At 39.1% G+C, this 25,454-nt stretch overlaps 2 protein-coding genes across 8 annotated transcripts in view; one reads left to right on the top strand and one right to left on the bottom strand.

Moving 5' to 3' along the window:
• The window catches only part of RALGPS2 (Ral GEF with PH domain and SH3 binding motif 2), a 107,399-nt gene that overhangs the window by 32,157 nt on the left and 49,788 nt on the right, over positions 1–25,454 (bottom strand). For all 7 annotated transcript variants that reach the window (XM_027658444.1, XM_027658439.1, XM_027658442.1 and 4 more), the window contains 2 exons: positions 2,894–3,031; positions 1,911–2,001 (listed from right to left, as the gene is read on the bottom strand). In XM_027658444.1, coding sequence (XP_027514245.1) covers positions 1,911–2,001; positions 2,894–3,031 — 229 coding nt within the window. The remainder of the gene's footprint in view (positions 1–1,910; positions 2,002–2,893; positions 3,032–25,454) is intronic.
• ANGPTL1 (angiopoietin like 1) lies at positions 5,326–23,897 on the top strand. Its single transcript, XM_027658447.1, has 5 exons — positions 5,326–5,647; positions 12,169–13,018; positions 17,825–18,018; positions 19,650–19,920; positions 20,919–23,897. Exons 2-5 carry the CDS (start codon positions 12,199–12,201, stop codon positions 21,104–21,106), a joined length of 1,473 nt encoding a protein of 490 aa, XP_027514248.1. The 5' UTR covers positions 5,326–5,647; positions 12,169–12,198; the 3' UTR covers positions 21,107–23,897.

Below are 25,454 nucleotides of genomic sequence, written 5' to 3'. Positions count from 1 at the left end.
CATAAGCCTGTGAAGAAGTATTTTTTAAATTTACAGTTGAAAGCTGTCTGCTTCTATAATTGCAAGAAATACTATGAAGTTAATATCAACTGTGCAGAGTTATCTTTAGCACATGCCATTTCCAAACTTTATTATTTGGTTCATACAGAGCAGGCCAGGTTTGCAACACCACGATGACCTCCATGGCCCAGGGACCTCTGGTAGATACATAAACTCAGTGATGATACTGCTACTCCACCATAAAACCTGGGAAGAATAAAAAAAACCATGCAACTGCTCCCCCCCCACCTTGACTAAAATATTTATTCCTGGCACACTCTGTATTTTAAATTTTTCTGTAAAGTCTACTGTGCCAACCAAGCCTTTGGTCTTTACTGGTCCGAAAGCCAAGATCCTTTTGTGTCTTGGAAAACACATTATCAACTTGATTTCATCCATAATTCAAGCTTTTTTCTGTAACAGGCACTGTTTAATGCCATTTCCAAGAGTCCCACAAAGAAGGCCGACTCCAGGGGCAGAGAACTCCAGGAAGATCAAGTGTATCTTGTCCACACAATTTCCAGAATTAAAAATCTTTGAAATTAGCAAGGTCAAAAAAGTATCTACTGCATTGTGGGGAGAAAAAATTTGAAGTTTGACAGCTCCTCTCCTTCCTGTTCCCAAACAGTTTAGTAATGAACCATTACAATTTTATAACTTAATTGTTTTAGATATAATCCTTTAATTTTTTTAAATAAAATCCACGTATTCAAGTCACAATGGCTGGTTTCTAACTTCAGCCTCTTGGCTGACAGACACCTTAGGCGATAAAAAAAAATAAACCAGTCACTTATAGTAAGAACAGTTCTTCAAAATACACTCCTTGACCATAAAAACGTTGAGTCTGGAGACGTACAAAACCCGTGGGTGTAAAAGCCATGCTCCTGACTCACGTGCCATTGCCTCCATTCACTGCCCTGCCACCAAAACATGCATTGTACAGGATGAAGAGACTGTAGCTCCTTCAGCAATAAAATTCCCACTGGTAGTGAGTCCTACCTAGCGAAGGTGGAGGAAGGTGGAGCGTGGAATGCAGGAAAACAACATCACTAAGAAGCAGAGAGGGTGGGAATGGGTGGGGAACCTCCTCCAGCAGATCAGCCAATGAACAAAAACCTCCTTCATAGGCAGCACATTTGCTGTAGGGTGTTTCCTCTCCTCAGGGCTAGTTCCTGTCTTTTGCCACAGATTTCCCTCCCTCAGTTTTACTGGATGCCAAATCACTTATTACAGCAATCTTTTAATTAGAGAGGTAGAAACCTCAGGTGGGAGGCTGGGAGGAACAGGCAGAGACAGAGATGGACAGAAATCAAGTGCTTACAAGGTACTCACACTGTATAACCTAATCAAAGAGCAAAATATAAAATGAAATACATGCAAGTGAAAGCCTTAAGTCACCCTCAGTAAACACCTGGGACTGGGTGCACAGATGGCTGTGTTCTGATGAAGAATGACTGTAACCCATCTCCAATTATGGAATCCATCTTATTGACTGCACAGTGTTACAGGGGAGCCAGGTGTACAAAGTCTTTATCAGACTTTTGAAAACAAGGGCTTGGTACATTCTGGCATAGAAAAGGAAGGAGATAAGCCATGCAGCATGTGGAAAAGTGTCTTGGAGCACAGGATCCTTCTGGAACCTCAACCACTTGCAACTGGTTCATCTGAGGTGCGCAATCATGGAATCACAGCATGGTTTGGGTTGGAAGGGACCTTAAATCTCATCTCATTCCAACCCCTGCCATGGGCAGGGACACCCATACAATATAATACAATCCCCTGACACAAGTGCAATCTTACAAGTGACAGGTTTTGTGTTATAGAAGTTATTTTGTTATGAATTACAGTCAGTTGTAGCATTTTGTACTTACTTGTAATTGTCATCTTCTACAAACTTCTGTAGTTCTTCTATGTACTGCACTGAGTTTAGATATTTTTGGACATGAGGCAACATAGGAATATCTGGAGAACAGATGACATTTATTATTACTACACCACTCATTGGTAAGCAATTTTCCAGAAACTATTTAAACAGATTCAGATCTCCTGACCTTTTCTGTGAGATGAAGGTACAAACTACAGCCTCTGGTGATACTGAAATTTTAGAACTTCCTAGCAAATCTCATGTGCTGAGCTGACACTCCCCACATCCACAAACCTCAGAGCTGCTTATCAGAGCACATATAAGGGAAAAGAAAGACAACTTCCCAGGCCAAACTGAAAGCCTACACCTGGAATGTGGAGGGCTCTGTCTGAGGACTCCTTCACAGCCCATATTCTCTTGATATTGAGCTTTCAGAGAAGCCACAATCCTGTGTTAATTCACATTCCACCATTGCAAACACAGCCTTACGACTTTGCTAGAATATGAAGGGGATTGTGAGGGAGACCTTTGAAGAAAAAATAAATTATCTGATCCACGAACAGAACTATAAATGTCCAAAAGACAAGTTGAACGTATTTTATTACCTCCTGTAAAAGTACTACTCCAAAAGCAATCCTATTTTTAAAATTCATGGTCATAAAATTATGAAGCACATGGCTACAAGCTTATAACATACCAGTAAAACTACTGTTTTAAATAGGATGTACTCCACATTTATCACAGGAAATATGTCCTGCAAAAACGTGTGTGATGTAAGAAAAGGGCAATTTTGTTCTGTCTCCTCACACTGATGCTCTGTCTCAAACAACAGTACCAAATTAAACCCTGACTTTTGGTGTGAGAGGATGAGGGAGGGTGTTCATGGCATTCAGATGAGCTGGGCCTTACTTAAGTTGCTTTACAGCAAACAAATATTGAAGCTTTTAAAGTTCTTCTGTTTAATACTGCAGTGTTTCCACAACAGCTTACCATATTCACACGACTGCTGCAAATCTGAGATAATTCGGAGAATGTTGTTCATTAAGTTTGTTCTTTGCTCACTCTCCAGAATGCTCGCTGTGGATGGGTAGGCAGAGTCAATATACGTCAAGTCTGACAGATAAATACCTGAAATAAGATCAGAATGAAAAGTTTCTTTACTTAAGTGTCTCACTCATACTTAGCAGAAAAAACTCACCAACGGTATTGTGAAGAATTTCTGCTTTCGTTGACAATGACATTATCAAAGACCTGCAAACATAATTTCTAAATCTAAAAGTAATTACCAGGGCATGAACAACTACTCACAAACCCCATCTTCACCACAGCACCAATGAAAATTCCCTTGACAAATATGAAGCACCCTGAACACACAATGCCAGAACACCTGATCAAAATTACTAATTGTTTAGGAAGTTTATGACTTCTTTCCTCCAATTCAGCAATTAAAAAAATACTAGAAGGAAAAATTGTATCTATAACCCTTCAAGCTGAAGAAGAACTCGGACTCAACTTGCAGCAACGTGGGAAAAGATAACCAGGGAAAAAGAGCACTCAGACTGAAATGTGGAACAAATCCAACAGCCTTACAGATAAGACATTTTAAGTCTTCTACCTGCCTTTTCCCCCTGCACTGTTTGTAATCTTACTACTCCTTCAATCCCCTGATCATATACAGATGAAAATCCTCCTCCTTACACACTAATGCTGTAGATAAAACACTTTTATTTCTAAATGCAACTCCATTTCTTGAACTTCACCCAAAGACTGATCATTCTGCCTCAACTAAATGAAACACATCCTGACCAACCCTGCTATTAAGAGGAACTGCTCTTCATCCCCTGCATCTTCCACAAGATACCCAAACTAAAAAAATACACAAATAATATTATTAAAAAAACCAACTTCTGTTAAAGGGAAGTTTTAAAATTATATTTTGCTTCACCTCTCAGCCTTGTATAACCAAAATCATAACAAGGAGTTTGGCTTTACAGGTGGAAGACTATTAATGCAACCTCACAAGAACAGCAGTTGTGTTTGTATAGCACCTCACCAGTACAGTCCTCAAATGTGAGCTGGGAAACTCTGGGCATCCCTCCAAAATCAACACGCACACACGCGTGTGTGCGCACACACAGAAACAAATTAAAATACTTGTGGTTGAAAGGTGATATATAAAAAAAGTGAATAAAAAGGTATTACACATGACCTGATACGCTACTAAATCTCTCAATTTTCTATTCTGCTAGAAAGAGTTTATTAAAAAACAGAAAGGATAATCAGAACCATCAGGCAGTCCCCTTTAATTGCCATGCTACAGTGTGTAAGCTGTCCCGAACCTAACTGTACTAAGCTATGTCCAAACGAGCCTTAAAAATCCCAAACCTGCTCAGTCTTCCACAGAAAGAAGTAAATCATGCTTATTAACTATAATTAAGGAAATTCCCTGTAACAGGCACCTGCACTATTATGCAGGATTTTATAAACCACTGTATTTGTAGGATTATCTCTCTGAACGACTTGCTCAATTAAGCACAGAATTTTTCTTTTAGCTAAGTCAACAACTCTCCTGTGGAGAGCAGCTCTCTGAAGCTACTGGATGCATGTCTATGAAATCTAAAATAATTCTGAAGGCACACAAGGGTAATTCTCTTTCAAACATAACTGGCACAGCCTTTGTGAAGAAACCAAAAGGATCAATGGCAGCAAACGGAACGTACTCAAGTGCTGGCTGAGCATGGACAGAACCCAACCCAGACTCTGCTTTCCTCAAGGAGCGTAATCTCTGTGGCTTTTGCTACTTCTAACATTGGTCAGATGTTATCAAACATTCTGATACCTACCCAAAACCATCACACACACACACAGAGTTTTAACATTTTCCACATGTATCGGAGGCTTCGTGCCTTTAACAACCGGAGCTGTTTCTTATTAAGTGAACGTCAAGAATTGAACGCGACATTCTGTCGAACATTCTTCTAGACTACAAATGCTTCATTTTTCCTGTTGTATCCAGCCAGGCTGCCCCTTTTATTCCCAGCAACACAAATCAAGTTTTATCAGCCTGAAAGAATCTTTCTTCTAAATGAAGCCCAGTACTGTAATAACTTGAAAGGCATCTTTAGGCAGCGTAGTAAAAATGTTTGATTTGTAATTGCCTGCTGAACTCTTGCACAGTCCGTTGCCATATGGTACCTCCCTTCTACTGGCAAACAATCTTTCCTTGTTCCTGACTTCTCAACCTCCCTACCCCCTCCTTTTCTGGAGGGTATGGATAGGAAATCCGAAGGAGGAGTTTCTCCTGCTCTCCGAGTGCTCGCGGTGACATCATAGGTGGGCCGAACGGCTGAGCCGAGCGTGTGTTTGTTTAAAAAAAACACTGTCCAAAAGTGATGTATATGGAATCTGGGTCAGCTGGAGCTGGTTAGAGCACTTCTGCTCTATTCTGTGAGAATAAAACACTGCAGTTTCAAAAAACCATTTCTTTCTCTCTTCTGGAATAACGCACACCGGAGCATTACTTTTTTTCCCTTTTTTAAATGATCAGTTAGTTTGGTTATCGTATGGAGAAACCCAATTCCTCAGTACAGCTTGGATCTAACAGAGAAAGACAAAAGCAGTTTTCAGCTCCAACTGCAGATTAACAATCCACAGCATCGGGTAATACAGGAAGAAAAAGCAACTTGGCCTCTGGATTTTCCATCTCCCACAGAAGCAAAACCAGCTGGAAGACTTTTTTTCTTGGTAAGTTTTAAAGTTATTCTTACTTGCAAGTTTCATTTTGAGCTATTTGTGAATGCTACATTCATCTCCCTCAACACACAATTGTGAAGAAACAAATCCTTCTCAGCCTGAGAAAAATGTGACAACTGACATTAAAACTCATTTTTGTGGCATTTGGTAGACTTTGGAAACTTGGAAAGCATTAGAAAGGACTCTGCATAAGAGCAGAGACTAACTCGTTCCAGTTATAAGGGTGAACTAGTTTCAGTTGTTTAGCTGTATTGTTATCTACAGTTACAGAAAATTAGCACTCCCAGAGTCTTTGCTAAGCATGTAATTTGGGTACTGTGAACATACGAACGTGAAATTCCGATCCTACCAGAAAGCAAAAGCCAAAACCCCTATCGATTTCAGGGAAGCTGGATTTCACCCAACACCAGAGCATAGACCTAGCATTACTAGAACTAGAAAATGGATACCTCAATAAAACCACTGTGAAAAGTCCCAAGCAAATCAATGCACATCTGTAAGTAGCAATCATTGTATACCGTTTCAAGTACATTTTTATTTATGGTACTTCCGAGGAGTGGAAGTTGCCCGAGTTATGGAGCCAACCAAGAAACCAGTCATACAGTGATTCAGAACATAATCAAGTTTGTAGCACAAGCAATTGTGCAGCTGAAAATCCAAAGACATTGCTGCCACAGGCACTAATCCCTTCTTTCAACAATTTCTGGGAAGTGAATTGTACCTCAGCTGAACTGCAGTTTGTTTCTAAATAAAGATCCATTTTGTAAACATGAAATGCAGTGTACAAGGCAAAAACTATATTAAGTGGAAAATTGAGGGGTTTGCTACAGCTGTTTGGGGAGAGGGAGGGGGAAGGACACTGCTGCAAGTCAATGATTAAAACAAGGAAGTTGTTTACAAACAGAAGACAGAAGTACAGATAAAGTCAAAAAAAGACTTGCTAATATGTAATTTTCTACTTTTTCTTCCTTTCTTCATGCTGACTTGAAAATTAAAATACAGTAAATAATCCAGAACAATGGAAATTAAAATTTAAGTTATGTATTTGTATGAACAAACTCAGAGATGTCTGACACAGTAAGAGAGAACGAAGGGGCTGATGCTCAAAGGAGCAGCAAAGTGTTACAGAAAGCAAACTTAACTAAGATTTGGTAGCTAGGGGAGGAAAAAAGTCTGAAGCAGCCTTGACAAACAAGAAAGACGGATCCTTTCCAGGTTTTTGAGCCCTTTTCCTTACTACCCTTTTGTGCTTATTTACATATGAAGGAGAACAATGCAAACAACAACAGCACCACAGCCCCCATTTGAGGCACATGGTGTGCTCTGGCCACCAGGCTCCGTTCATTCATCATCAGCCAAGGCTCCGATTTACGCTGCTTAGAACAATTCCTAAATCTCCCACAAACGAAAACAGCTGAGTCAATAATTTTAAAGCAATAAACTGGCTATGTGCAAGGTTTTAACTCTCTCCCCTTTGCTGCCTTCCAACTCTGGAGTTCAAATTTTGAAATGTTTATTTTAAAACAAATAATGCAATACTAATATTTTGCTGCTGCCAAAAGCATGATCTGAAGTATGGTGGAAAAATATACTATTTAAAGTTTTAAAGGAATTTGAACCTTTAAACTTTGGCAGTAACCACATGGTTCTATCAGGTCTTAATTACTGTTTTATTGGGCTTTGTTTTTGGTAATCTGCCCTGTTGGTTTGATCCCTAACATTTATACACCAATGAATGAAGTAAAATTTCCTACAGCAAACATAGCTAGATGCTTAATATCTTCAGTATCTGTTTTAAAGAGAACTCTGGAGCCCCCAGATCACACATTTCCAGAGACAAAACGCATCATTTCGTTGTACCTGCCTGTTCAAACAGTGCAAACACACACAGTGGCCACCAACACATGTAAAGGAACTCTCACATTGAAAAAAACTTGACCAAAATATCTGGAAACGTTATGAAATTGTGCTGTGCTTTCGGAATACCTACTAGGACAAGGTCTACAAACCTCTTTGGCAGAGAATTTCTAAGAATTCATCATTTTTAAAAGTGACACGTTTTCAATGACTACTTCAAAAGCCCTTGATGACTTTTCGATTGCCTTTCCTAAATGGAATCAGGCTCACATTCATCTCCAAGAGGCCGAGTTCTGTGACTCAACACATCACGTCTCTGACGAACAAAACCCAAGAACATATTATTCCTGGATCCCAGTCAATACAATTCAAAGTAATCCTGTTATTTCAGCAGAGGTAGAGGGACTTGCCGGAAAAGCACTTGTTTATACAGGGAAAAGTAACTTACTTAAATACAGAGATATATTGAAAACCCATGTGAATGTTTCTCCTATAATAAGATTGTTTTCCCCACATCACTGGTCCTCCTAATGTTATGGGCCCAGTTTTAAGCCAAAAAAATCCACAGAAATCCTCACTTATCCTGTGTAGACATAGGGGAACATAGCTGAGTTTATTGATTTCAGCTGCTTAGGCAAAGCTCAAAAGAAAATGAAGCATGTATAACATCAATAACTGGTCTCAGGGGATTTTTAGTCTCAGTATTATAAATTTACTTTCTCAGAGAAACCTGTTTCTCTTCCTGTTACATATAACAGGGCATCACTGCTATTTATCACTTGATCATATCCTTTTAATAATTATTCTGAATAAAGTTAAGTACTGATACAGCATTTTCCATACAAAGGGAATCCTATATTCACATTTACCTGCGACACCTTTGTTACATTCACCCATCACACCCTACACTGCCCAGGGAGAACGAGAGCCTTCGTCAGCTCTGGAAGAAGAGACTCCAATTTGTGTTGTGGGTTTCCAAATTCTACATCCTGCTGAACCTGAGTCACAGCAGTATAATAGTTTGTTGTACAGAAAGCTGAAAAATGCCAAATATATACCAACTTCCACACACCCTCATCCCTGCAACTCTGTCTTTGAGATAAAATATTTGGGGGGATAACACAGTCTGTGTTACAGTAGTAAAAAAATAGTAGTTACTGGCTTGTTTTGCACTTTTAAATTAGAATTTTTGTTCCTTTAAGCACTTTTAAAAGTAATAAGTCCAAGACTAATTTTGAAAACAAACTGAGGTTTTTTTTGCACGGGGATCAGTCTGGAAAAGAAAACGAGAAGAAAAGAAATAGCATTAAATGTAAAATGGTACTGAAACTCTGTCCATGGCTCTGAGTGTTTCTGACAGGCTGATGAAGAAGTCTGTGTTGCTATGAATAATTGCACATTTTCCCCTGCAGAAGTCATGAAACACCAGTGTGTCAGAACAGACGTAATGCAACTTCTACAGAAACCTGAGCCCCAAAACTGGGTGGCACAGAAACATGACAGAACCAACTGAAGCGACAGTTTATTCCAATTTAAAAACATGACAGTTAATAAGGAGTTAAATAACGTATTTTAAAGCAATAGTATCTGCAATCACAAATTCCTTCACCTCATTTCCAAGGTCTGCAACCAGGTATTCCAGCAGCCCCACTCAACAGAAGCAACTCCAGACTTACAGGGGGGGTTGGAGACTGTGGTTCTCTGTGATCTGATCCCTGAGCCTCAACCATCTCCTAACAGTTCTGCCACCACCTAAACATCTAAACCTGGGAATGCAGGCAGAACGTGTCTGATTCAAAAACCCTAAAACTATTTCCCAACTCTAATTTTAATTTGTCGTTTAGGTCTTACATATTAAGGCTATCATCCTGTGATACTTTGGATAAACAGCTCCTATTTTTTTAAGCTGCTTGCCCAGAACATCAGGAAATTTCTGAAACAGTATTTTCATTTCCTTCTAAGCTGATTAAAACTCCAGGTAAATATCTTGCTCAGAACCTATTCTTGTATAACAAGTTAGGCACTAAGCTGCTTAAACATGACAAGCAACATTTTAAGACATTTAATTTTTTTCACCATCAAAATTTCCAGGGGGACATACACATTCCCTACCAGGTAGATTCTTGGAAGGAACTCATCCCTGCTTATCTGAATGTCTCAGTTTACTGCAAGACATTTGAATCATTTGAAATTCTAGAGCATAATCTTATGCAGCTGCTGCATTTGGCTATGCTGTACTAGAGCCTGTAATTCATTTAATGGTCTGACAGCACATATATAGACACAGAACTTGTAACTTTAACACATAAGGGTAAAAGTTCAAAATGAACACATTTAATATTAAAAGAAATGCAGAAAGCAGACTGCAGCAGAATACATGGTCAGAACGTGGGCTGTGTTGCAAAGTGTTTGGTTTTGAAAGATTCATTTAAGTTTTAATGTATTTCAGGGGAAAAAATGTGCTGCTGTGGGGAAAATCCCCAGCCATTCATTATTTCAGTAACTCTGTAGGGTATTTAAAAGCTACCAAGAACTAAAGTGCTATTCACTTTCTTGGACTATGAAGTAGCTATTATATACTGTGAAAATAGTAAAATACTGGGCTTGTGCTATGGCTTCATCCCCAACCAGATGCCATGAAGTCACTCTCCCTCAATCTGCAAACACTGAACATAAAAGTATTGAAAAATAATTTAGGAGACGCAAAGAGTTTTTAAGCTTCAGACAATTAATTCAGCTCATCCTTGTCAGCTTAGAAACCACACACAGAGCAGTTCCCCATGTGTTTCCCCATGATTCATGGGAACATTTAACCTAATGAACTTCCAAATCTGAGCACTGTTCCAGTGATTAATATTTTAACTGTCTGAAATTACCAAAGAAAAACACAACCAGCTCTAGAGAAAAGTGATACTTTTTCCTATCTTTTTTTTTCTTTAAGCAGAACACTTTCAGCAGAGAAATATCAACAATAATTTTAAGTTCTGTTTTTGAAAAAAAAATAAAAAAATTTACTAGTAGACACCAAAATGCCTATTACTACAAACTAAGAGAAATAACTGTTTTGAAATAAACTTCCTCAAATTTATGTGCTCCCTCCAGTCATGCAGGGTAAAAAAGGATTTTCAGTATGTGTTAAGTGCAAGTGTTTTCTCCCCTCCCAGAAGCAGAGCTTGCAATACAACCTTCAGCCAAACAAAAAGTTAATTTTTAGGCAACACTGGCACATTTAATCAAGATTCCTAGATCCAACTCCATGTGCAGCATGGTTGGAAGCTTGTAACTGCTTTTAGTGAAGCCAGAAAAAGAAAGACTTGACAGGTTTACTGAGGTTGAGCAGACACCATTTGTAGCAATAATATTAAGGCCAGTAACAGAACTGGGAGAAGTGACCTGATCCAAAAGTCACCTTATGGTTTGTAAATGTGAATGTGAAGGAAGCAGCACAGCTCTGCTTCTCCTTCAGGGCCATGTCTCAGGATTGCCAAATGCACTTCACTCCAACTTAGCAGCAACAGCATGATAATTAACTTTCCCTGCTCTTACTGTATTTCTCCCTGTAATTATCCAAAGGCCACTGTACAAGGGCTTGTAGAAGTAGCCTGGCAAGGAAAGCCAGATCAACAGCTGAGATAAGAACAGTGATCTGCTTCACAAAGCAAACAAAACATAAAAAAGAGGGCTTTCCCCCCTTATTTAAGTGCTACCTTTGTTTATCATCTCACATGTTTAAAGCTAAAAACACGCCTCAAAAAAATTCCCAGATTTTTATAATTTTAAGTCTTTACACAAAGTTAAGAGAAACTAATTATTTTCCTTTAAAGATGAATGAAACACTTCAGTATGGTATTTATAGTGGTAACACACCTAATATTTCACTATTATTTGGATACAAATCTTCTCAAAAACACAAAAATAGCGTGACAACAATTTGAAATGTGCATCTCAAGGCAACCAAATAGGGACACACATCCAGACCAGTGCCCCCAGCTTTTCTTACAAACGTGAAGTTACTTGAATAAGTAATTGTCAATGGGTAAGACAACTACCTTAAGCTAATCTCCTGCCTAACACCAGTGTCCAAAAATAGTGTTAAAGATATATTTTTCAATATATCTGTATCTACTACACCTGTGTATATATAAATTCAAAAAAATGGGTTTATATATAAATAGGTATTTATATTGTAATTAGCAAATTATACATCTATATGCATACGTCTATAAAGCTAAGAGAGGACCAGAAATGTTTATATAATCCAAATTCTAACATTTATAGAAATAATTTTTTCTCTCTGCTTCCCTTCCATGAAGGTATTCTGCAAGCACTGGATGTTCTATAACCCTGTGCAGTGAGCACAGATCTGAGCAGTCCAGTCGACACTGAAAGTATAACACAGAATCTGAGCAGAACATTGTTTCTGAACATTTACCCGTTGCAACTTCTCTATTAAATCCTGCATCTAAATTTCGGTGTTTGCTGCTCAAACCAGAAAGCTAATCTTTGACAGTAATCTAATGGAATCTAACTCCAAGTGAGGGATTCCAAAGGCTTGGATCCACACCACGGCAAACTCACCAATTCAGGTAGTTTAACAGTCAAGGAACCTTAGTTCTGCCTCTAATTTATGACTTTATCTTTTATCTGTTCAACAGCCTCCTGCCGGTCACTGCGCTCGTGTTAAAATGAAGATATTCAAGTGGACTTTGGGTGTCCTGCTGTTCCTGCTGTTGTCCATCGGGCGCTGCACGGAACAATCCACGCCGAGCAAGACGCCCCAACGGAGACACCCTCGTTCAGCAGAGGGCGGAGAGGAAGGGAAGAAATGCGGTTACACCTTCTTGGTCCCAGAACAAAAAATCACGGGGCCAATTTGCGTGAACACCAACGGACCGGCTGCCGGGAACAGGAAGGACGAAGTCACCAGGATGGACATCGAGAACCTGAAGGATGTGCTGTCCAAGCAAAAGCGGGAGATTGACATTTTGCAGTTGGTGGTGGACGTGGATGGAAACATTGTGAACGAAGTCAAATTACTGAGGAAGGAAAGTCGGAACATGAACTCCCGCGTCACCCAACTGTACATGCAACTCTTGCACGAGATAATCCGGAAGCGTGACAACTCACTTGAGCTTTCCCAACTGGAAAACAAAGTCCTGAACGTCACAACAGAAATGCTGAGGATGGCAACGAAATACAAAGAGCTTGAAGTAAAATACGCAGCACTGACTGATCTGGTAAACAACCAGTCTGTGACTATCTCGCTGCTGGAAGAGCAGTGCTTGAGAATCTTCTCTCGACAGGACACCCACGGGTCCCCACCCCTCGTCCAAGTGGTGCCACAGCACATTCCCAACAGCCAGCCCTACACTCCCGTCCTTCTGGGAGGTAATGAGATACAGAGAGACCCGGGATACCCCAGAGATGTAAGGCCACCACCTGATCCAGCCACTTCTCCTACAAAGAGTCCTTTCAGAGTGCCACCACTGGCTCTGATTAATGAGGGTAAGTTCCTGTCGCTGCTTGTCTAACCTGAGATCTCTCCATTTCGGAGGGAAACTGTCCCCACTGCAAACACAGAACCAAGAACTGAAAGTACCTGGTACAGCTTGCCCTTGCTCCTGATTTTCTCTCCCCCTGCCACCTCCCAGGGAAGGCTTGAGTTTGCCAAACAGCCTAATTCTGCATAAGATGAATTTGTTGAAACGGCTGATACTCAGAATTTCAGTCTGAACAATTTACACCTTTAAGTCACAAAATATTGGGGGGTTTCTCTCTCCAGCTGGGTTTGAGTTACAGGAATGAAAATTCAGTATTAGCATAAACTTTCTACTATTTACCTGTTTCTTTGATGATGCCTGTCAGCCACATCTTACAGCAGCAGGCAAGGGCGAATAAGAGAAACTAATTCATCTTAAACAAAAGAAGTGATTTTAAGCAGTTCTTCTTTATTCTTACATATACACATTTGCCAGAAGCTAATCCTGCTAGAAGACTTTTCATCCTTCTATTCTGACCTGCTTTAAAATGAACATCCAAATCCACCATCACAGTTGTGCAGTAAGTCTGTAAGTGTTTGGTTGAAATATTCAAGAAAGATAAGTTTGAAAGGATAATTGAATCAAGGTTGGATCCAATTAGATGCACTCAGCTTTGAAAATTTAAAATCAGTAACTACATTCCCAGTAATTGGATGGCAGTAGGGGATGGTAAGTTAAACTAATACTATAAATATTATGAACATATATTCAGGAGACTGTATCATATCTTCACACATTGCATTCTTCGGGTCAGTAGATAAATTCATTTATCACTAGAAATCAAAATTGGTGACAAGATAATTAACTACCTCTGAGCTGCCCTGAAATCATGTTTCTCACTTTATTAAAATATTGACAGAATTGTGATTTTTTAAAAAGTCCAAGGATTCAGAAAAACAAGTTCTCAGACACCCATTCAAGTGCTTACTCTTGGCTTCTGTCAGCACAGCAAAAGGGTTTGGTCAGGGGTTTTTGGGTTTAGGTTATTTTGGGTTTTTTTCTTTCAAATTGCCTTTAGCCACAGTTCAAAGTTAACTTGGTTCCTAAGATGAAGCCAAATATTTGTGACTGTTCTGCAGCATTACAACCAACCAGTTGTTGATGTAAAGAACAACTATTTTTATTCCAGGCCTGCAGAAAATTCAGGCACGAGCCCAACTAAAATGCCAGATGTCACAGGAATTTCAATTGCACATCATGGCACAAAGGAAACAGCTCTTACCAAAGCATCACGTTGATGTCTGGTCAGACAGCAGAAGTATAATTCTAAAAAAACACAACTTCCTGCTTCCCAGCAAACCCTCACTTCAAAGTTTTGTTCTAAATGCATCTTCTTCTCCCTCAATACATGCTTGCTGCACATACAAAACGAGGAGTATTATCCCCTAAATTATCTACCCTGCTTTTCACTAACCCCTTAACCTCTAAAAGTTCAGAGTTTGAAGCTGTTCTTGCAGGGGAACACAAAGAAATCTTAGGACACTTATTTTAATGTTCTTCAACTTCCTTTAATACTGTTTTCTTGAGTTGGAAGTTTAAGTGCTTCTTGCAGTGCCTTGAGAAAAGGAGAATTGAGAATTGCTACAGCTGGTCAATCATCAAACCCCCAATTGCAACACAATGCCCAGTTATTATCTCTGACTTTTAAAATTAAGGTAAGCAGATTTAACAGTGCACAGAACGAAAACTATGCCATAGAAAAGCCACCTTTACAGTTAAAAGATAATGACTATTTATAATGTATAAAGATGTCAAAAAAGACCAATGAAAACCAAAGAACCCAATTAAAAATAGGTCTGATAAAGGCTTATGTCAGAATAAAAACCTGGACAAACAAGTAGGTACAACTTCATCAGACACAGGAGGTGAAAGCTCCTTAAAAATACTTGCACACAACATAAATTTACAGGAGGGTCAATGCACATCTTGATATTGTGGGTAGAGAGTAAAACTCAAAATATATGGGGAACAGAAGGATGAGGTTCTATTTTTGGGTAGTTTGGGTAATTTGCACAAATACTGCTCTAAAATTTGAGGAAGGATAACTTTACTGTGAATTACAGTTGTCACAATTACCTTAAGTTTAATAATATATTAATAGTCCAGTTTTATTTTGAACTTTTCCTCTACTATTGCCCCCCCAAATCCTCTATATGAAGCTTACACAAGCACAGCTTCTATATCATCTGCTCAAGATAACATTTGGCCTCCTAAAATTATTACGCCACCAAGTTATTAAGCTTTCAACTTAAAATATTTAATCCCTTTCCTTCTCTACCACATTTAATTTACCACAGAATATCATCTGCACTAAATCATACATCTAAACCACAATTTTAGAAGTGAAATATTTAACAGCTCATCTTCTCAGACTACTTCTGCCTTATAACTGTCTCAGCGACTTAGTGTACACAGACTGTTACAAAAGAGTAGATGTGCATGAGATACTTATTCCTTACATAGATCATCTATAAAATCTGTAAGAATTTAAGCAGAAAATCATGCTTTTTTCATTAGTCAGAGCCTCCACTCACACCAGCACTGTGGAGAATCTTCCACTGTTTCACAAACGTCAGCATTTCCACTGAACTAGATCGGTTCTTACAGCACGAACTTGAAATAATTAACAAAGAATTTACTTATCCAGAAAAGATTCAAGGCTACACACCAAAAATTATGGGATATGCTGGATTTCCTAACACTAACAGCAAAAGTCTGACACCCCTACCAAAACATTAACTCATGATAAGCACACAGACAAACCTGAGCAGCAAAGCAGACAAGTTGCATCCTGTTTCCGTAATGCCAGCTGCATTTTAGAAGTGATTCAAGTGCATTATATAAACAGACTGGTACAATTCTGTCTGCCTTAAAACCAATCCAAACATCTGCTTAGGTCTCTCATGGAAAAATGGGTCCTCAATTCCTCCTCCAGTAGAAATCACAGTAGATAATATCCAGCAGATCTAATTGAGTTCCTCTTACTGTTCAATAACACTACAAAAAATTAAGACTTGTCTGTTTACACTTTTTCTAAAGCAATAATTGTTTTACAATAACAGTTTTGGAACAACATCCCTGTTCAGCTATAGAGCACCCAAATTTAATTTAAACAGTACAAGGAAAGGAAGTGAGACCCAGCTTAACCCACAAAATTATCTATCCCGTGGACAAACTCTGCAATTTTCACAATCTACATGGAAATTTTAATAATTGTGAACAAGAGAAAAACCATTCATATACCACAGCTACAGGATTTCTTCCCTGAACTCCCATTCTTCCACTGGAAGAATGGGAAAACCACCACAAATCCTGACAGTGCAGCAGAACTTACAATGATGGCTCGATGTCTGAGACATCCCTGGTAGTTCTGCCATGGCCAGAAGCTCCAAGTTCTCTTCTTTAGATACATAAGCTTTATATACTCTAATTAATATGAAATGCTTTAAGGATTTTTTGTTAATCATATACTTGTCAAACTGGCAACTACTACCTGAAAATGTAAGAGAAGTGCAGTTTTCAACTTGCTTTTGTCACACAACCTTAATCTGCAGTGAAGGTCAATCTCCCTCAACCTTTACTTTTGATAAAAGAATAACCTCAACAACTGTCTTCTGTGTTGCTTTGCACATGAGCTGCTTCTGTGACTGATGAGTTCTCTCTGAACTTCCAAGGATGTTTGAGAAAATGAGCCTTCCAGGAGAAGAGGAAAGCTGTAGGTAATTTATTTTCAGACATACTGAGTTTTCAAACATATTTGGGGCACCCATCACTAACCGGTCATTAGAACACACTTTGCTTTTCATTAGTAAATAACCAGTCTCTCTAAACCAACTGAAGCCATGATAGACAAACAAATTCTTTTCTAAAAAGCAGAAAATAAAAATATTACCGAAAAAATGAAAGGCAAAGTTTTCAGAGATATGCAAACTGCACCCTTCTTACACAATGACCAGATGCCCTTCTCTAAGTAGTATTTTTAAAACCACTTCACATGGACTAAAATAAAGCTTTCAAGCAGCACTGACAACAGGAACAGCATTTTCTGTAGAGCCACAGCCCTAAAAACAAGTTCATGAGCCCTTTTAGCTCCTCAGAAATCCTTCTCCATTGCTTATTTCTTCATCAGTACCCACCTACGTGTATCACGCCTGGATAACACAGGAAACTTAAAGAGATTTCTACCCACAGTTGACAGCCCCATCCAAAACACTGGGTAAATACATAAAGGCAAAAAATTGTGCAGTGTAAGGACTCTCTTTGACTAAATTCCATGTCTGTAGGCTCTGGCAGTAAATATTTCTTACAGCAGCTCTCAAACTATTTATGTATTCAGAGGTTTGGTTGGGTATCCCGAGTTTGTTTTGTTTTTAACTTCCAACAGTTTCAAATTGATGCACCACGATAATGAAGTAATTTGATGTCTACCTTTTGTGAAAAAGAAGAAAATAATTAATAAAAATCATAATGGACCTCAATATCAAGAGCCAGAGTATAAATCTTGAACACAGTAGACAAAAACTTAGGTGTTGGTAAACAAAGTCTATTATTTGTTCAGCAAAATGAAGTTTTTGTTCAAAAATACACAGAGAGGATAGTGACATGTTTATTTATATATAGACAATTAATCTCAGACAGTAACTTTTTGCACTGTTTTCCATGGTAGCTTTACACCTGAATTGAATTACTGACTTTCCATTACAAAATATTCCCCAACAATGGGCACTGCACAGCCAAGTTTGAATGCTTACAGTATTTTTTTATCCAAAAGGTCCATTCAAAGACTGCCAACAAGCCAAGGAAGCTGGACATTCCAACAGCGGGATTTACATGATCAAACCTGAAAACAGCAACGAGCCAATGCAACTGTGGTGTGAGAACAGCCTGGACCCTGGAGGATGGGCAGTTATTCAGAAGAGGACAGATGGATCTGTCAACTTTTTCAGGAACTGGGACAGTTACAAGGTAAATTACAGAATGCAACAATCAGTGGGTGAAGAAGGATAACTGGAAAGAATGGCCACCCCTCAGAGGCAAACATATTTCACAGGGGAGGTCCTATTTTCCCTCAAGGCACAGTTAAGTTTGTGTGAACCAGTTTGTCTGAAATAGCCTCTATTTGTGATGCACAGCACAACTGGGAGACACATGTTGCTCTAGACAGTGACTGGGAAGCCATTTATTACAAAGCTCTAACTAAGCACATGACTTTTATTAACACACTGAGAACTACAGTAAGTACTTGTAAAGCTTAATTGTCTCCCTTATGAATAGGCAAACTCAGCCAGTGGAATTATTCATTTAAACACATTATAAGATTTGCAACATCAGGGCCTCAACTTAAAAACAGTCCTAACAATGAACTGAAGGAAATGATCTCCACTTGTAAATTTAGGTTAGAAATCTGAAGATGTCAGGCTGGTGAAGGGAAACACATTCCTGTGTGTTACTGTGATATTCTGCACTACCAGGCAGAATGCCCAGGATGAGAAATGGATGCTGCTTTGGAGTAATTACATGCTGAACAGGAAATTTGAAAATCCATTTGGTTGGGTTTTTTAAATAATAATGTGCTGACTTCACACATTACATACAGGACACAGTTTTCCCCTATGCTGTTGTGCTCATTTGAAGTGGATTTGCAATTGCCACCTGCATTTTATCTGTAGAGAGAACTGAGCCATGTTCAACTCCATCAGTAATTTAAAAATAGTATCATATATACAAAGGAATTGGCAAAAAATCAGCATACGGATTTTTGCTTCCTGAACTTAATGGTTCAAATATTAATTATTAAATCAATAATGAATACATAAATTCTTCAATACATCAATCAATCAATAATCATTAAATCAACAGTTATTCAAAGTCCTTACTTCTCAGAACAGTATGTGGTTGGTTTGGGAGCTGTTAAATGTTATAAAATGTAATCAGGGAGTTATGGAGTGCCTCATAAAGTAACCATAAACATTTTGATCACAATGCAACACCAAACATTAGCAAACTTGGGCAGAGGAGAGAGCAGATAGGAAATATCACTTCACATCTATTGTGCTGGCAGTCTGTGATTTGAAAAGAAAGATGCCTTTATATTTCATTTCTGATAAATCCAGTAAAGAGCCCAGATGAATTGTGTGATTAAATTCACAATAAAACCCAACACTAGTTGAAATACAAAGGCAACAAAAAGTTATTTGCCTTGACCAACGACACGGTTGATCCATAAATGCCTTTTTCAACCTGGAAATATATCCCTAAAATTCCATTATTCATCCATTCTTACAGATTCCCTTAGCTTTGTCAAGAAATATATTGTTTCAGTTTCCCTGTTCTCACTCCCTTTACCTTAAAAAGAAGAGGACAGCCCAGAACACAGAAATTTTGCTGCCTTTACTGATTCTGGCAGCATCTCGTGCAGTTCAGCGGTCCAAGTGCAGCAAAATAAGGCACTTAAGTGCATGTGTTGAGCAGTCATCCAGAAGCTTAAAGGCTTTCAGTGCCCAAATTCCAATGGTTTATAACACTCCTGCTGCTGAGTGTTTTGACAAACAAGACAAACTAAGCCAACATCCCCCTTCCGATCTTCTTTCATACAGAAAGGATTTGGAAACATTGATGGAGAGTACTGGCTGGGACTGGAAAACATCTACATGCTCAGCAATCAGGATAATTACAGACTATTGATTGAGCTGGAGGACTGGAGCAACAAGAAGGTCTATGCTGAGTACAGCAGCTTCCGCCTGGAGCCCGAGAGCGAGTTCTACAGGCTGCGCCTGGGGACGTACCAAGGGAACGCCGGCGATTCCATGATCTGGCACAACGGGAAGCAATTCACCACACTGGACAGAGACAGGGACATGTATTCAGGTAAGGAAACCGGTGTGGGTGGGAACATGTGAGGAACGTGCATTCCATTAGTAATATCAGCTTTTAAAACGCAATATAGCACCCAAAACCAGCACGTAAATTCTGATGGAGAAACTCTATTGAAAGATGCTTCAAACCCGGGATGACACAAATCATGTTGGCAGCGCTCCCTTTGAGCCCTGCACCAGTCAGAAATTCAAATTCTATTACCCTCACTGAGAACACACTTCAGCAACTCTGTTTAGCTCAAGGACATCTCATCACTTCCATGTGACTGCACAGTCAGAATCCCTGCCCAGGTGATCTCCAAGTAGTGCTGCTCCCACAACAGTAATCACCAGGAACTAAAGCCTCTGGACACCATGAAAGGAACTGCAAGTGTGCAGAGGCTCAGTTACGTACCAATACTTGAGAAAGGGGCAGATCATTGGTTTTGTCCTCCTTAAAGCACACTTTTTTGCTGCTTTCCTCCAGCTTTCCCCTTAGCAGTAAAGGAAAGGTTGGGGACTGCAATACTTCAACTGCTTTTCCTCAGCTGTCAGTAACCATAAAGCTGGACAAATCCTGCAAACTCTTAGACAAGCCTGTAACAGTAAAAACACAAGTTACAAGCAAGTCTTTGTGGAGCCGCGGCCCCGTGTGCTGCTTGGGGCTGTATCAGCTCACATGGCTTCCCTTAAAGTATTTCTAAACAGCACATAACCCAAGTTCCTGGGATGTTAGCTCATGGAGAAGCAGTGCTGGTAGCCTGAGAAGAGTTATCTCCTTTATTTTCAGCTGTCACATTAAACACAGAGTCAATAATCCCCCCCTCTACCAACGGCTGCTGCTACAACAGAGTTTATAATTCAAGCAGGAGCAGAAACCGAAGTGACCACAACAGGCTGTGAAGTACTTCCAAGTGCCCTCTGAGAACAAGCCACAATCCAAAAAACATTTAGTAATCTCCTTTTCTGCCCTTCAGAGCCGAAGTTCACCCGTTTCCCTCTGTTCCACAGGAAACTGTGCCCACTTCCACAAAGGCGGCTGGTGGTACAACGCGTGTGCCCACTCCAACCTCAACGGGGTGTGGTACAGGGGAGGCCACTACAGGAGCAAGTACCAGGATGGAATATTTTGGGCTGAGTACCGGGGAGGCTCCTACTCCTTGAAAGCAGTTCAGATGATGATCAGGCCTATAGACTGAGGAGGAAAATCCCACAGCGCTCAAGGGATCCCGTATAAACTTCCCGGTGCTTGAGTTCCAGAAAAAATAAAGTATTACTTTTTTAATCATTATTTTGCACAATCTGCCCCTGCAAAAAGCAGGTCTACAGTTTTCCTGTCTTCTTTTCCCTGTCGTGTTCCCCTCTCCTTTTTCAGACCCCTTCTCTACTGTGACAGACGGTGGGATTTTTTAAACACACCTTCACAAAAGCAGATGTTTGTGCTTGCAAAGCATATTTATCCTTTGTTCAAGACCAACATACTTTACATAAACAGTCATTAAAGCTGGTAAAAAAGTCCAGATTTATGACAAGATATAAGCTTTTCCACTTCAGAAAGCTTATGCTCTTTCAGGTTAGCTCAACTCTTACATGTAAATATGTGAAATGACACTGTCTTGCTTTAATGTGAAAATTGATTAGTTATTTAACAATTTATTTAAAAATGTGGATATTGCTTTCAATGAAAAATCTGACTTTACATTACTGTTTGATATTTACTCCGAGAAGCTACAAAAAAAGTTGGAGACTTAGCTTTGCCAGCAGAGAGAGATTTTTGCAACAAATAATTATTTCAAAATGAAGTGGCAAATTAAACATAAAATGTAGAAGTCCTGAAGGAATTCTCTACACCACTAAGATCTGCAAGTCCTACCTTCTGTAAAACACTTGGGCAAAACACTCCCGATGTAAGACAACTGATTTTATGAAATTATTGGTAAACTTCAGACAACCAAATTGCTGGGTACTTTTTTTACTTTCAACCTCCATAGTCAAGCATCCTAATTAAACAGAAGTATTTCCTGACAGTTTGAACTTAATGGCAAAACTGAAAGTCCTGATATTAAAATCATGGGTTGACACAGAGCCCCTTCCCTTGCTTCCATTAGGAGTGATGGGAGTGGATCAAATATTCACACACACTAATTTAGAGGACCAAGCCCCTGAATATCAGAAGTTTTCCTCCAACACAGATTTCTGCTGCCACAGTAAAGCAAAGGTTAGAAACCAGCTCTGAGTTTGTTCTCCCTGTCATCCCAAATTTGGGCTGCTCTTATGACACACACGTTTCCCTTCCTCTACGTGTTTACAACTTTTGACACTGTCTATCTTGAATTTTGTCTTCTAGAGATCGGATTTCCACTGGAATTAATAAGTAACTTAGGAAATTAATTAGAAAATACTTCCAAAATTGGATACAACAAAACATTCGCCTTAGGTACCAGAATCTCAAAACTAAAGCTTTCTTCCAGTTATATAAAACTATTTAATAACTGTACTTAGTCACACAAGTTGCCTAATTTTATTTAATATTACCTAAAACTAAATATGCTGTTCTGAACTGTAACCAAAGTATTTGCTTAGCATCTCATATGTGCCTTCAGGATTTTAAGGAACTTTGTCCCTTTTTAACGTAAGAAACCTTGACAGCTAAGAGAATAATCTAATATGATTGTTAAGTTAAATTAGTCCATATCAAATGCTGTGCAAAGCTTCATATGTGATTCAGAGAAGAGGAAACAGCCTTCTGCTTTCAGAACACACCCTGGAGTAGATAAAGCTTCATTGATAATATATGGCTGAAAGGGCTGTAATTAAATCTTTGGTCAAGAGATCAAAGCCAACAAGTTTCACCAATATTTAATTGGGGTTGGAGGCGGTGGGGAATCAGTCCCAGCATATTCCATTCCCAAATTCCAAGAACTTTAACTGACACAAATGTTTACTATTCCCATTCTGAAATTGTTCTTCATGTAAGGAATATTTGTTTGTTACAAATATCACACAGACCTCATTGACTGAGTGTCCTATAAAATGCTTTTTATTTGCAAATGCTTAAAATTCAGACTCTCTACAGTCTATCCTTTTTTTCTATGGTAGCTGGATAGAAGAGCAGTTCAGGTAAACTTAAAAGCTGAAAATGCCCTCCAAAATGTTCCTTTAATGAACACTTCTGACAGCTTTAGTTCATTCAACCAGCAGATTTCCTCTCCTTGGCAGAGAGCTTATTTTACCCCGAAAATCTCTTGCCTGCTACAAAAACAGTGTTTGTTTATTCAGTGCAGTCAGTGAAAGGTGTACTTTGCAGAAACCCCAAAGTAAAATTAGCTTGCACTCAGCCTTTTAATTAAATCTTATATATTAGACATGTAAAAAGTGAGTCTTCCCCAGTTTAAAGCTGCAGGATGACATTAACTAAACATTATTACGAAAATACACCCGGAAATCTCAGACTGTAGAAATGCTGTGCTCTGAAAGGAAAGACTTAATTAAGTTGCCAATTTAAGATTACGAGGAGGGAAAGCATAGCATCTCTTTTTCAGGTTGGTTCATACCCTGTACAATAATTCACTTTCAAATGCTTGTAACTCTATCAGTTTGTAGCTTTTGAGCTGAACTTCCTGAGCAGGGTGAATGACTTCAAGAATTCAAGGTTTTCCCTCACACTTCTTTTAGAGAAGATTTTGAAAAGTGGTCGTAGCATCCCTCAAACTTCTTGTCTTGGATGTTCAGAAGCAGTCTGTCTGTGACGGACAGAGCCTTCACCATTCCTGTCTAAATTTAACCAGGTAGACCTCAAGAAAGTTTAACTTGTACCAAACCTGAAACATGCTTTTCACATTTATTTCCAAAATCTATTGCAAGCACTATCACTGAAGTAGCTGTATATTCAGCTTAATATACTGAATATACTTAATAACCTGTTTTCAGCTTTTCTGTTTCTTGTTATAACTCCTCAAAGACAGCTATAAGAAAATATTTCACAAGGTAGTACTGCTTAGTTAAATAAAAATCTTACTTCTCAAGATATGGCTCAGCTGTTTCATTGTGCAATCTCAGATTAATCACAACTCTGTGATAAGACTGTTTTATTTCCCTCCTGCCTCAGTTAAATGTGGAAGGACATCCTCATCTTGTCCACAGTGGGTGAGGTATTAAGACAGCAATCTGTACCTCTGTGGTTCCACTCCCATTGCAAAAACTAAACCAAAAGAGCATTTAAAGTTTTATCTTACAATGCTAAGATGGTCATGAAAAAACCCTCTACCACCCATATTTGATATTTGGTTGCATAAGGGTAAACCAAGTATCCTCTGAAGGGTAAAACATTGACCCTTGAAATTGCAGCTGAAATTCTTTTATATACACACTTTGCCTATGATCATCCAAAAGGGGCCTCCATGACCAGTGCCAATGTTTCTCCAGAGGGGATTTGCAAGGCCAGATGTAGCTGTGTGGCAGGTTTGATGCTCTGCACTCTCCTAAAGAGCATTTTGGGGGAGCACAGCAGCTGCTGGATCTCCCCACCAAGAGTAAAGAAATGCCCACTCCTCCTTTTCCCCTGAGAGGAAATGGACCTCCTGAAGAATCCCCCTCCCTGGCACATGCCATGATCACCATGATTTCCATCTGCAGACTTTTGTGGAGGCTTTTTCCACAGATTTTAAACCAGGAGCAGCACTACTCCTGTACATGATTTTATGGCAGAAGTATTCCTTTCAGGAATTGTAACCTAGACTGATAAGCTTAAAACAGTAACTAAACCAAGCAATTTAAGTTTCTTCTATTCCATATGACTCTCACATTAGCAAAAATGCCTTGGGACAGAAATTTGAGAAATAACGAATATACTCAGGTGTTGCTGGAAATCGAAGCTTTGATCAAATGAGAAAACTTGGACTCAATTTTCAATCCTCCAAGATGGATACAGATTTATCATGACTGCAGTTTCAAGGCAATTTGGTTCTTTTTGCCACTTATTTCGACTCTACAAAATTAATTTTAGAGAGAGTGCACCAGTGGGTATTTGCTGTTCCTCTGGAGAATTAAAAAAGGCTCGAGGACATTCTTTATTTCACTGGTAAGAACTGATATCACATGAAGCCAGGTCCCAACACATCCTTTAACTCCAGCAGGTCACAGCAAAGACCATTTCTTCCTTTCTAAATAGAAAAGAACTACATATTTCACTTCAAAGTATCAAGTCAAGCCCAAAGCTTATTCTAATGCAGAAGTCAGACAAGAAGCTTCTACTGTCTCGGGGAAAACATCTGTAATTGAACAAAACTGAAAAAACGGCTTCTCAGTATTTGCCTTGGGACTCTCACAATCAGCAAGAAAACAATTTGAGCCTGGCTTCATGTTTCAAAACTCATGGCATATGGGTCAAAAGCATCTGCAACGTCAGAAGCATTTCAGAACCATGTACCATATGTCTATACTGCATGTGTACACATGATGGGAAAGCTACGTGTTTAATCACATTACATTATGCTTGGCTTCTTTTTTGCCCCCTTTAATTCAGTCCCTGAATGAGGAACACTATGG

The sequence above is a fragment of the Corapipo altera genome, unplaced genomic scaffold (assembly GCF_003945725.1).
Source record: "Corapipo altera isolate COAL_440 unplaced genomic scaffold, ASM394572v1 79, whole genome shotgun sequence".
Taxonomy (NCBI): domain Eukaryota; kingdom Metazoa; phylum Chordata; class Aves; order Passeriformes; family Pipridae; genus Corapipo; species Corapipo altera.
Note: the sequence above shows the minus strand (reverse complement) of the source record. Positions and strands in the feature narration are given on the sequence as shown.